The 12,960-nt window shown below is 47.6% G+C and overlaps 5 protein-coding genes across 5 annotated transcripts; 1 reads left to right on the forward strand and 4 right to left on the reverse strand.

The window, feature by feature from the left end:
- Positions 1–171: 171 nt before the first annotated feature.
- ATEG_09020 (uncharacterized protein) lies at positions 172–1,138 on the reverse strand (the record flags this gene model as incomplete). The annotated part of the gene is made up of 5 exons (XM_001217641.1): positions 172–374; positions 559–709; positions 744–846; positions 954–985; positions 1,130–1,138. 5 exons carry the CDS (start codon positions 1,136–1,138, stop codon positions 172–174), a joined length of 498 nt encoding a protein of 165 aa, XP_001217642.1.
- A 4,100-nt stretch (positions 1,139–5,238) lies between these two features.
- On the reverse strand, positions 5,239–5,531 carry ATEG_09021 (uncharacterized protein; the record flags this gene model as incomplete). The annotated part of the gene is made up of 2 exons (XM_001217642.1): positions 5,239–5,343; positions 5,394–5,531. The coding sequence occupies 2 exons, from the start codon at positions 5,529–5,531 to the stop codon at positions 5,239–5,241; spliced, it is 243 nt and encodes an 80-aa protein (XP_001217643.1).
- An 821-nt stretch (positions 5,532–6,352) lies between these two features.
- On the forward strand, positions 6,353–6,748 carry ATEG_09022 (cupin domain-containing protein; the record flags this gene model as incomplete). Its single annotated transcript, XM_001217643.1, has 1 exon — positions 6,353–6,748. The coding sequence occupies one exon, from the start codon at positions 6,353–6,355 to the stop codon at positions 6,746–6,748; it is 396 nt and encodes a 131-aa protein (XP_001217644.1).
- Positions 6,749–7,288: 540 nt separating this feature from the next.
- On the reverse strand, positions 7,289–8,731 carry ATEG_09023 (uncharacterized protein; the record flags this gene model as incomplete). Its single annotated transcript, XM_001217644.1, has 1 exon — positions 7,289–8,731. The coding sequence occupies one exon, from the start codon at positions 8,729–8,731 to the stop codon at positions 7,289–7,291; it is 1,443 nt and encodes a 480-aa protein (XP_001217645.1).
- Positions 8,732–9,786: 1,055 nt separating this feature from the next.
- ATEG_09024 (uncharacterized protein) lies at positions 9,787–11,300 on the reverse strand (the record flags this gene model as incomplete). Its single annotated transcript, XM_001217645.1, has 4 exons — positions 9,787–10,113; positions 10,226–10,278; positions 10,525–10,669; positions 10,719–11,300. 4 exons carry the CDS (start codon positions 11,298–11,300, stop codon positions 9,787–9,789), a joined length of 1,107 nt encoding a protein of 368 aa, XP_001217646.1.
- Between the last annotated feature and the right edge of the window lie 1,660 nt (positions 11,301–12,960).

Raw genomic sequence — 12,960 nt, forward strand, 5'->3', positions numbered from 1 at the left:
GCTTCTGAATATTACTTAAGACGAGAAATGGAGACATTACTAGCCTATAGAGGGTTGTAGACATGAGCGGTCTTCTTCGAGCTCGTCTCCGTAGGCGCATATCCCAGGGGATCTGGGGGAGAGATCTTCGCGTCCTTTATTTTTTGCCGGCTCAAAGTTGTAACAGGAGGATCACACTTTCACTGACGCCTTGATAGGTCCCCTTTGGAATGAAAACTCATTCTCTATTAGAAGGTCCATGGTAGTAGTCCATTTAGGCCTAGGGTGGTTAACCCGCACCGCAACCCACAGCGGGCTGCGGGTTCTAGAACTACTAGTAGGACCCGCGCGGGTTTGCGCGCCACCGCGCAGGTTAAAAAATACATAAAATTTCACTAAAAATATAAATAATTATAATAATGCATAATTTTATGGACGATATGTATTTTTATGAATTTTTATGTATTTTTATGCATTGCAGTGGCCCGCGGGGGTGGTTTGTAGGAAATATATATATTTGCGGTGAGGGTCTAGGTCATCTTTCTAAAGCCCGCAAACCCGCGCGGGTTGAATTCTAACCTTGCGGGTTGTACCCAACCCGCACCGCGTGCATCCCTAACACGTACTCCGTAGCTAGTAAAAAGATTCGGCCCGAAATTGTGCTATCTTTGATTGGTTGGAAAATAAAAATTTTCCCATGCTCCTTTAGCCTTCGAATAGTATGCCTAGACTACTACTGTAATACATACCTACTACCCTATTACATTGTTAGAGAGCTGCTGTAGATCCCATAGACCGTTGCTGGTTTTAATATAGGTACAGCAAGCTGTTCCGGCTGTTCCGCAACAGTTCACAAGGCGATATTTTCTGCCGGCAGTATTTATATAAGGGTTCTATAAGACGGTTATTCTGGACACCACATTAAAATTATATAACTTAATTAGATTCATCAAACGGCTACATATCCTAAGCACCTAGTAAAAGTGCAAGTCGTGCCGCTCAGATGCTATAGACAGTCCTATATAGCTAAGTAGTGCAGATACTTATGTGTATATATATGTGTGCATGCATGTCTTATACTAAAAGAAAAATCAACTTACCTAAAGGGCCGAAGCTCAATCGCATTTCATTCGCCGCCGTCTTGGCTTACCCTTCTCATCTTCTTCAGTATTAAAGTTGATTAAATTGTAAGAGGGACTAGGAGCTAGCTAGCCTCCTTCGCCGATTTATATAGCTAAACTGTTTGCTACAGCGCCTACACAATTCTTATCACATATAGAGCATAGACAAAGTATATCCACGTGATTGATTGAGAAGAGCATGGATGTACAACAGGCTGTGGCATAACCCTGCCGTGATTAAACCCCATATCAACCCCCGGAAGGGCGATAGAACCACCCAAAAATTCGACCATACAACAGTAGATATTGGTCTTCACTTGTTCTCTACCTATTAGAATATCTCCTGTGACTACTGACTGGTTATCAGACACCAACTTATCTCATTTAGAGCAGTGTTCCTCTATATCTCCAGTCTCTAAAAGATAGAACCAAGCGAATGCCCTATACGATGATGGACTGGTATTTAGAATAAACGGTCGTCTGCGTATAGGTACCTACACTGGTTGACATCCAGCTTGTTGGGAATCATCCGATATACGTGGAATCATGGATATATTGAAATAACGCTATGATATCTGAATCGCTTATATTTACATAAGAGATCAGCTGGCGTACAAGGTGCAATTGATGAAGACTGAAGAATTAATTAAATTAACAATTAGAGAAGGGAGTCCTCGCAGAGTTCACATTTAGAAGTGGAATAGTGTTGTACACCACTCCCTACAGCAAAGTGTCCAAGATGAAGCCATTTTAGATGTGCGAACTACGAAGACAAAGAAGGAAGAAAATGGTAGAAAAATATATACCGTTTTGTATATTCCTTAAAAAGAAAAAAGGATATTAGTACTTATCTGAGAGTTGTACAAGAAACGCCATTGCAGCCACTTAGCTATTATATTGAACTTATTATATATATAAAAAAAGGAGCTATTTATCCCCAAAAGGGAAAGCGGACTCATTGCGGTGAATGGCTTCTTTACTCCATAGTAGTTTGATTATTGCGGACTGGCGGCAATGGCATGCCGTACGTAGTTAGGTAGGTAACTTTGGCTCCCTGCAGATTACATCAAGCTCCCCCTCCCTTCCCCGCCTTTGGAGACTGAGCAACTTTTAAAAGACTCCCAAGATATTCCATCTGGAATACCCCGCGAACGGGCTCTAGACAACAAAACTTCATTTCAATCGGAGAAGTAACAATTTAAACAGGAACAATGCTTCCTGCACTTGCAGCAAAAACTCCAACACCAATGCTTGGTTCTAAAGGAGCCTTCGATGCTAACCCAGTCTTAACACCGTCAACCGCCTGTGAACGATGCCGGGAGCAAAAGGTAACTCTGTTATGCACTATCTTGCTGAAAATTTCTAACTCTTATCCTTATCTCTTAGCTCAAATGTAGTCGCGACCTCCCTATCTGTGTTCGCTGCAGGAGACAGAATGCGAGATGCAACTATCCCAAACCCGCGGATCGCCGCGGAAGAAAAGGCGGTGCGAAGTCTACTGCAACGCCCCAGCGTAGGCAGAGACCCGGGACCCCGAACAGAGAGAGTAGAGCTGTTACTCTACATGAGCTTCAGACTTTGCCACCCCCCGAGCCGTTGTTGGCTTGTTCACCGCGTGGCCTTATGCGTCCCGGAGAGGCCTATAGAGAAAATATGGGCAATTCTCCTGTATGTCATGATAATTATTGTGGTCCATCAGTCAGAATTGCTAACTAGAGGTCCGAGTCCCGGCCGCTGCTACAGGTCCGAGACGAACCCAAGGATAAAGCGGCCACCAGAGATGCGATTGAGATGGATCCGCAACGTAATGAATTACCATCACGCGCAGTTGGCCTCGCTCTGCTAGAGATTTGCTTCTCGCGTATATACAACGCGTCTCTGCTGTTTCACAAGGCATCTTTTTTCTAGGATTTCCTTGAGAATAAGATCCCTGCATATCTATCGGAAGCTGTTTTTGCTCTCGCCTCGCTGTAAGGCAGTCATGATCTATCCCAAAACTATGAATTGCTTTCACACTCATGCGCAATAGGTTCATAGTGCGCGGTGCACCCTGTACGTCTAGTGAGACAAATATGCTAGCGGATTTCTCTGGCAATGGTCGAGTATGGGCGCGGAATGCATCGCAGAAAGCCATCCTGTTAGCATCCAAGTGTCCTTCCTTGACTGTCATTCAGACGTTAGAATGTCTCTGTTTATATTGGTTTGCTGTGGGAGATCTTCAAAGGGCCAACTTATCTTTAGGTATGGATCTTCCAACGTCAAGATCATGGACATATATTCTGCCGAAAGAAGCCACTAATCCTCTTATCAGCATTAGCTTATCGTAGTTGAGTTATGCTGGGATACAACAAATATTGGCCGGGGAGAGACCTGCCACCAGACGCAGATCTGCAGTCCGAGTTGAAGAGACGTGCTTTATGGGCCTGCTGGGCTTCACTTTGCATATGCTGTGAGCCACTATCATTCGCAAGAAGTTCCTGGTTAGATGTGGCCGACTTGCCACTGCCTACCGATATCGTACCATCGGACCTCGGATATAGCGTAAGGGCCAGAGAAAAGATGAACACGCAATGGGATGCGCTTCCCTGTGGGCAAACCTACCTGGGCGAGAGTAGTCCAGACACGGTCATGGCAGCAGTTATAAAACTAATAGGAATGTGGTTAGTTGTTCTCTTCTTTTGTCTGACAACAAGAGCGTCCCTAAGACTGAATATTTTCAGTCCTGGAAGCAGTGCAACTGTTTCGAAAACTGTACCAGGATATGTTTGTCACCACGAATCCCAACGCACGCAGTCCGAACTATCTTTCGAACCCTGTGAAGTGACCCCACTTGCACAATCCATTAGCGAGCCTCTAGATCCACGATTTCGGCCACCCGAAAGCTCTACTGCAACAGCGGGCTGTCTGAGTGAACAGGAAGAGAGTCTAAGCTATAGTATGTCCCGGAACAACCGGCAACTGCTTGACATTTCTGCTCCGCCCAATGGTGGTTTGCCTGAATGCGACGAGGCAACAAGCCCAGTCAGCACATTCGATGACTGGTGGAATATTCAAGACTTCAATCCTCCTTTACCACTTGATACTTTCCCACTATTTGGGGAACAAATGTTTTAGTATCTGAAGGCTTGCCTCCATGACACAGTCAACATATTCATTCTCTTGAACCTCCCAGCAGTTAACTTATGCCAAGAAAGAAGGGGTCTCCCTTGCAGGAATAATTCTAGCTTTCACATCTCCAAACCCAATCTTCAATAAGCCCTTTCCTGCCCAGGCTTCCATAATGATTTCATCCCCATCCTCGATCCAGAGCACAGATTGGCTATCTTCGAGTTGCAGTGGTTCTTTCCCTCCCCTTGTCATTTCATAGAGACAACCGCTGTACCCGACAGCTCGACGAGGGGACTGGCGTGTGGTGTACCCCTCATCTTCGGCCTGGGTTGCTAAAGACGAAATGGTTCCTGTGCCAATGAGGTCGCCCGATGATAGTCCACAGCCCGCGGAGGTATGGTGAGCTAACATCTGGAATGGTGACCAATAAAGGTGTTTGATGTTGCTTTGACTGAGAAGGTATCGACGGCGGAGGCTACCTGAACGCACCACAGAGCACATGTCAGCTTCAACTTAAGAAATGATGGTGTGGTAAAGCTTAGACGTACGGCGGATATAAGTTTCTATTTCAATATCGACGTCCAAGGTCGATATATATAACGGCATGTTGGTCCACTTCCCACCTTTCACCGCTCCAGGGATGGGTTCGCCAATGTTAAGAACAGCGCCAGCTTCCTCCAGAGCATCGATTGTCACGATTCACGAAGAAATGCTTGTGCCTGCTGCCTTCCCGTTAAAAGGACCCAGGGGCCTCATCTCGTTCATTTGGATATCTCTTGCAGACCAGTCGTTGACTATAACAAAGCCAAATATGTGGTCTCTAGCTCGCCGGTCAGGGACGATCTCGCCCAGTGGAACAGGGGTTGAGACAAAAAAACCAAGCTCGGCTTCGTAGTCGAGCTGTTGGCTCGGTTGGAACGTCGCGTCTCCCTGAGCGTTGAGGCTAACTCCATGTGGCCTTTGGATAGCGGTCTCACTAACAACGATGGACGAGGCTCGACCATTATAGCACAATGGTATCTGGAAAAAATTAGGCGAAATGTTGGTACCGGCCACTCGCGCGCTCTGAACCAGACGAGACAGTATCAGTTCCGGCATCAGCCCAAAATAAGACGGAGGGGTGGGAAAATTGCAACTGCAATGTATCATGTACAATACGACGAATAAACAACCCAGTTAACTAACCAGAGTGTAATGTTCCAGTGAGCACATGTAGTCCGTAAACCCGCCAATCTGCATTGGCAAATGCATCTTTACCGACTCCTTGTGATGCAAAAGGAAAGACTGGAACTCCGGGTTGTAAATGACAGAATCATCAGTCATGATGATCTTTTGTATTTCCCGTCTCACGGATGATCGGATGTCTTCCGGCAGCTCACTAAATGCGTTCAAGGTAGACTGCGTAGATAAAAGGGCAGCGCGGCATGCTCAGCGGCGCTTACTGTGGAGTGGATTGGTTTGGGATATAAACCTCATGAAAGAAACTCCAGTCTAGGGCAATATTATGCAATTTCATCATATGCGATAAGACCTTGAGGTCAAGAACGACATCCCCTAACGCGGTCCCTGGTCTTGGAATAGTCTGCAGAAGTGAAAAAGGTGAGTAACGCAGATGTTTTATGCATACCTCATGGTAGAATCAACACTTACATCACCATGCGTGCTGAAGATACCAAACGGTATATTCGATACTGGGAATGGAGAGCCTGGTGGGACTGGAATGGATGGGATATAGGGTGCCATTATGACTTTGCCAGTATGGGATGGATGGCTTGACCGTCCTAAAGAATGGCCCCGACGGCGCAACTGCGGGCAAAAATAAATATTATGGACCTTCAGCACGTAGGATTTCGGTCCTATCGGACATTTAGAACTGTCCAATCGGAGGCACAAGAGTTTCGGTCTTGATCACCAGCCAGGTGGGGAGGTCCGTCGTGTATGACTTTGGTCAATCGGAACTGAGGACCGTCCAGTCTATGTCGTCGGCCCGAATTGAATGAATAATATTGAGCATATCCTCGTATAAAGACACAAGAGGCAACAGGCCTGTTGGACAGTCTCTCCGCCTGTCTGCCGTACTCAATTGTGTACTTGCCCCCTCAGCCATTACAAGACAGAAACCTAGTATGTCTTCACCAGTCGATATGAAGAGCGATAACCCGCTCCCGAAGATATCTCGTCTCATCACCGCCCACGATGCGTCAAGCAGAAAGGCTATTTTCTCCACTGAACTGCCTGAAGAGGCCAATTTCTTCACTCCAAAGCATGAGCCCCCGCTTCCTGTCGGCTTCTACCTGGCGTACGAAACATCCTCCTTTCCCGCGCGCCTGACGGACAGCAGAGACCTGGCAGACTACAAGGCTATTTTCGAGAAGAGTGATTCCTCCGGATTAGTCAAACATGGCGGGATTCTCATGCGCTACGTCGACTATCCCTCAAATTGCATCACGCCCATGCATCGGACCATCAGCCTGGATTTTGGCATTGTCATTGAAGGGGAATTGGAATGCGTGCTTGATTCCGGGGAGAGAAGGACATGAAGCGGGGGGATGTGGCTGTTCAGAGAGGGACGATGCATCAATGGGTGAATAATAGGGATGACTGGGCGAGAATGGTATATGTTTTGATAGATGCTACTCCTGTGCTGTCGATGGGGAAGCTCCTAGGGGAAGATCTTACTGATCTGAGCGGAATTCCTAGCTCCCATTAAGCAGTGTCGTGCATTTGCAGCAGTGTGCCATTCAACCCCCACTTGCAGTAGATATCTAGTTAGACAACAATATTTGTCGATAAACATAGGAAACATAGGGGGCAGGGATGACTTGCCTTCAGGTCACGGAACAATAAGAAAGGCTCCCGTTGATCTGAGTACAAACAACGACCCTACAGCTTGCTTTTCACATACATTTATGTACTTTCAGCTGTGGCTGGCTCTAAATGTCCATTCCTAACAGATACTGGAAGATGATAGATCCAAAGCGAAGGTTCTACAGCGAGAGTGTCATAGGTTAGCCAAAACCGTATCAGGATATTAAACATAACCTGAAATGTCATTTTTATAGTAAACCATAGGCCAGTTGTTAGCAACACATGCGGAAGGCCTGCTTCCATTGTGCCTCAAATCCCTTCCTATCTATACTGGCCCCCATCTTTACGATCTTTGCTGATCGGACCTTCAATTCATGGAGAAGTGAAGGCAAGTCAACCCCGATCAATTTCCCGTACCGCTTGGCAATTTTGCCGTTGACAATCACGGTGTCGATGTTCTTCGGCGAGGTGTTGAACACGACAGTACCGACCGGGTTGATAATCGGAACGGTGCTGATATCATCGCATCGGAAGATGACCAAGTCCGCCTTTTTTCCGGGCTGCATCACTTCTGCTCCCCCCATAGTGGCCATGCGGAGCACCTCTAATGTTTTCCTCCGAATCACGATTGGGATCGAGGACATGCGGTTATCCTGCTCTCGCTGTACTTGTAGTGCCAGCCTCATTTGCATCACCATGTCATTTCCCTGGTTGGAGGTGATGTCGATTCCCAAGCTTGTCTTGCATCCCGCATTATCTGCCCGGAACAACACGGGATGCCCCATCCCCATTTGGGTTTCGGTATCGGGAGTTGCGACAATGCCTGCGCCTGAGACGCGAATCGCCTCCAGCTCGTTATTAGTGAAGTAAGCTCCATGACTAAAGACTAGATCTGGCATCAGCATCGCCTTATCGTGAAGCTGTTGGACGATCTGGCGGTGCGCAATGTCATAGTGGCCGTGGGCCACATGCATAGTGATCCGACGGGCTTCGAGATCCCGTGCCAGCACGATTTGTTCGATTGTTTTCTCAATCGGCACAGCCTCCGGCTCATCAGGGGCAATACCGAATGTGAGAACATTGCGCTCTGGGTTGTTGTCCTTGAAGTGCTCGGCACGTACGCGAGCTGCATCCAGTTTACGCTGCTCGAAGGTGAAATCCCTCGGTCTCTCATCGTCGACCTCAAGACTCGGCGGCGGGGGTGGGTTCTCATCGAATCCGTAACACCATGTCCCGCGGATACCTGCCTCCTTGAGAGCTTTGACCGCCGCATCCGCATGCTTAGGGGAGTTGATAATGTGACAATGATCCAGGACAGTGGTAACCCCGTGATTTAGCAGGTCAAGCGCAGCAGCGTACATTGAGAAGTAGACGTCGTCGGCGCTGAACAAGCTGCCGTATATGGACCGCATCTCAACAACATAATCAAACAGGGACCAGTCAGTGGCGATGGTCCGCAAGATCTGCTGCCACATGTGATGGTGGCAGTTGACGAACCCGGGAGTTATGATGCAGTCTGACGCATCGATAACTTCAGCATCATCGGGAGGATCAATATGGGGGGATATCTGGGAGATGACCACCCCATCGAGCAAGATATCATGGTTGGCTAAATTGCCCAAGGAAGGGTCCATGGTCAAAATGGTAGCATTTTTGATAAGGATCTTCATTCTGTCGATTTTGGCTGCGTGGACTGTTGCCTTGTGAGGTTCCATGGGTACCTACGATCCGCAGTCTGCTTTATACTCTCATTGCTTCCTTCCCCGGAATTTCGGGCCAGCTGGAGATTGTGGGGTTCTGGGGACTCTAACCTGCCCCGATCATATCCCGTCATCCAATTGGCGAGCATTATTATTCGGTCGAATTCCCAAACCGACATTTTCTCCCGTCCGATTGGACTGAACATCATACAGTAGTGATAGGGCGGGATCCATAATAACTTGGAATGCAGAACGCGTACGGAGTAATTTATTTGCAGAAAAAGACCATGAGTAGTATGCCCTCCTAGGTTGGGCCACCTCACCCCCGCTTCCGCCTTTCTAATCCGTCGTTGCCATTGTCGTGTTCACGGAGCCCAGAACGTCAATGTCCAATGAAATTTTGAACGCGTTTGATAAAACATCGGAGAACCGGGCGAGGAAATTGCCAGCAGCACCAGCTCTTGTTTTGGGAGAAGGACGTTTTTAGTTCATCGCTCAAAGGCTGGGCTAATCCCCTCGGTCCCTCTTCTCTTACATGACAAGATTAATCCCACTAAGCTCAGCGACGCATTGATTCACTGCTTTTTGTAGAGATGCACGGTCACGCACATCGATTCCCGCAATTCCGAGTACTTTGCTCCCTGGCCTGGCCGTCGCAATATCACGGGCAACTGTCTGGGTTTTCTCCTGGTTTCGTCCAACAATGCATGTTTCCGCACCTAGATGCACCAGAGCTTAGTCTTTGAGAACTGGCATCCTGGTCACAACAAGCTCCTAGCTATAGCATTTCTAGTCTATACATATGCCAAGTATAAGCCTAACTTAGGACACTGTGGTACCGAGGCACCGCATCGGGAACAAGGACGATCTATGGATCACTGTCAGAAGAGGATCAATCATCAGGGGAATGGTAGAGATCCTTGCAACCACTATTCATTGTCAACTTTTAGTCCGTGGTAGAGATATACGTCGGGAAATTCGGGCGCCTTATCAACTACACATTGAAACCGTTGATAACTTCATTGCTGGCTACCCTGGCTTGGCACGTACTTGGGCGCGGAATCCAACCTCTATATATGAGAATTCCGCGTCCCATATATCTGGTCCAGCTGACGTTGCAAGTTTGCAGAATACTTCCTCAAACCATTTTGGACTGTTCTTGGCGACGAGATTTCTCTGCTTCGCAGGTTCTCCCCTTCAGGCAGCAGTCCAAATGCAAGCATTCGACCTTCTTCTACTGTACCCTGGCCCTCCCGTTTCTGTCTCCAATTCACGATCCATAGTCCAAAGCCTGAAAATGCATACTTCACAAAGGAAATAATGACCATAGAGATGAAGAACGAGGTCTGCGTTTTCTGCAATTCGTCGCTGTCAAAGAGATGCATTTCAAAAAGGGTCTGTATGGACGATTAGCTGAGACTTGGTTTAGCTTATGCGCGGGCTTTACTGCCTGCGACAAAACTCAATGGTAGGTACACAAACGTCATTATAGTGAATATGAGAATGTACCGATTGAGCGTGGAGCCTTTTGAGGCTTCGTGAGCAGAAGTCATAGTTAGGAGCTACAGACGGCTAGTCAGTAAGGTGAAGTAGGCGATTTGAGGTTTTGAGTGGACCTTCAGTCTCGCAGCTAGTTCATATTGCCCTCCTTTTTTTCGATCCGACCAAGGAGGGATTTCACCGGTGCCTGCTGCGTAGATATTAATACTTCCCAGTTGGTCTTAACAACCTTCGCATGGACTCTGAGAAGTTCTGGATCATGGTTATGGTCTCCCTTCGCTACTAGATGTTCAAACACGGAGTCCCACTGCCGGATGAGCTTTCCTCCGCTTCCTTCATCCAGCTGGAGAAGATTTGCAGCAATTGTATGATCATAAAGTAATGGTAATTCTGGCTCAAGGACGTGTCAAACATCAATCTTTCGCGGTTATTTGGACTCAGGACAGTGCTTATCTGTGGGGCATTAGATGGACTTCGGTTAACGGACAGGGGATCTGCTAACCTCAATCCCATTGGAACTGTTAATGAAGCGATCTAGAACAGCGGTCCACTCCTCGTGCCATTCAAGCAGGATCTGATGAAGAACATGTTGGAAAACCGCGATCCCGGCGAATATCCCTTGCTTTCGCATTGCAGGCACCAAGAAACCCGCCGCAATATCTCGCACCGGCTTATCTGAAAGAATAAGGATTATATATACGGGCAAACGCGAGTGTGTTGATATATGAACGATAATGCAGTGTCTCCTTTCAGCTATAGTCGTCTGTAAACTACCCAGTAGAGCCTCTAGTTTGCCGCCATCACGATCAAGCCGGAGACCGTCTAGTTTTGACGACTTGCTATAGTTAGGGCTTGGTGTGACAGAGCAAAATCGGAGATGAAACTGCAAGTGGAACCAGCCAGAACCGATTTCTAGACACCGAGAGAACTGATTGAGTGGAGACCACATGGAAGTAAAGCGGCCCAACGCGACAAGGGTGAGCTCCCCGCCCAACTGCCACAGTATGTTATCTTCCGCTGGCGGACTAAGTTGGCTGACGATGACCGCGATTGCCTGAAAGTCGACAACATGAGGATGGCCCATTATCCTGCAGCCAAGTCCAATTAATTGGGGATGTACAAAGCAGATCGAGGCACCTACCAGATCCAGCCGAAATGCAGTGCGGTCCAGGGCTTGGAGCGTGCTGGTCTGCCATCCTACAAAGTCCGTGGATCAAGTCAGCTGTTTCTGGATCAGAATAGGGACAGATATGCACGAAGAAACGAAGCAATTTATAGTAATAAGCTCACAGAGCGTATCTTCCACCTTCCGCTCGGCGCGAACTGTTCAGTACAACCTCAAGCGGATATCTGCCTCCTTACTCAAACAACGCTAGAATAATAGCAGAAACTAAGGCAGACAGCAAGCTCAATGTAATCCTCAACATGCCTCTCGGGAAAGGCGACATCCTGCATCGATAGCGCAGAGAAAGAAGGCCACCCAAGACACAGAATCTTCTTAAGCAAGCGCGTAGCGTCTTGTCAACAATATTGTGAAATATATAGTTTAATATACTTATGCACAGCAGCCACCAAAGGCTCCTCAATAGACTCCTCGGTAGAGCTGACCCCGTCATAAAATACCTCCTCAACAGTTGTCTCACTCCAATATGACCGTGCTCGAAAAGTAAAGGACTGAACAACCTCCTATATAGTGCGGATCCTCTCCTGTATCTCCTAATATATAGAGCTGTAAGTTAAATTTATACTCTTATAATATCTAGAGAAGCGCTTCTAGGCTCAATGTTCATTGAGTTGCCAGCCGTGATGTAAATTACTCACCAGGCATGCCTTTGCGCGCCCTCAGTAAAGCAGCAACGTCTAAAACAGGAAATTTACGGTACTGTAAAAAGATGGTACGTATAGTGATAGTCATACAATAGATGAGGCCTTAAGGTTATTAGCCTGCTTAATCTGTACTACTGCAAAGGTCTGGCTATCATCCTCAACCCGTCGCATGTCCCTGTGATGCATCCTCCGAATATTGCCCACTAATGGTCGCCCACGCTTAAGTCATGGGAGCCCAGATAGTCGTCGCGGGGTGTTGATGGTTATGTTTGATAGAGTTGGGCCAGTTCTGGTGGAAGTCGTACGCTAGAACAGAGTCAGAGATGACGTTACGTATATGTGCTCCCCTCGAACCTGCATCGTTAGGACGGATAATCTTCGGGATTGCAGCCGGTTAAAAGCACGCATGGGAATTGCCGAGCGCGAGGTCCGTTCGGAGGGCGCCGATCTCAAGAATGGTTCGGCACGAGGCTCCCCCGGACAAACAACCCTAGGGCCCTGCTGGGGCTGCTGGGGCGAAGGATAAAGAAGATCGTAATCATCTGCTCCCTCTTTGGAAAGTTCATTTGCCGACCTTTCTTGAATCTGTTGTTCAGCAGTCCTATTCTGTATGCTGGAGCTGCCTATGGCTCGGGCCACACTAGAAAAATTTTCGATACTCCTATGATTTCGAAGGTACTGCATAATGCCGGTCACCACGGAACCGCAAATACTGTTAACTAAAGCCTTGTACACCTCGTGGAACCGAATCTCCATTCCCGGACCGAGTTCGGGGAGGCTGTCCGACCTAAGCCTTACCCCGTCTTACTCAATAACCGCATTCTCGGTATGTACTCAATGTATGTATGGAATGAATCTCCCAGGTTTTTGACTCTTCCAAAGGATACTTCTGTCACATCGTCGCTCTGGAATGCCAA

Source organism: Aspergillus terreus, genomic scaffold (assembly GCF_000149615.1).
Source record: "Aspergillus terreus NIH2624 scaffold_14 genomic scaffold, whole genome shotgun sequence".
Taxonomy (NCBI): domain Eukaryota; kingdom Fungi; phylum Ascomycota; class Eurotiomycetes; order Eurotiales; family Aspergillaceae; genus Aspergillus; species Aspergillus terreus.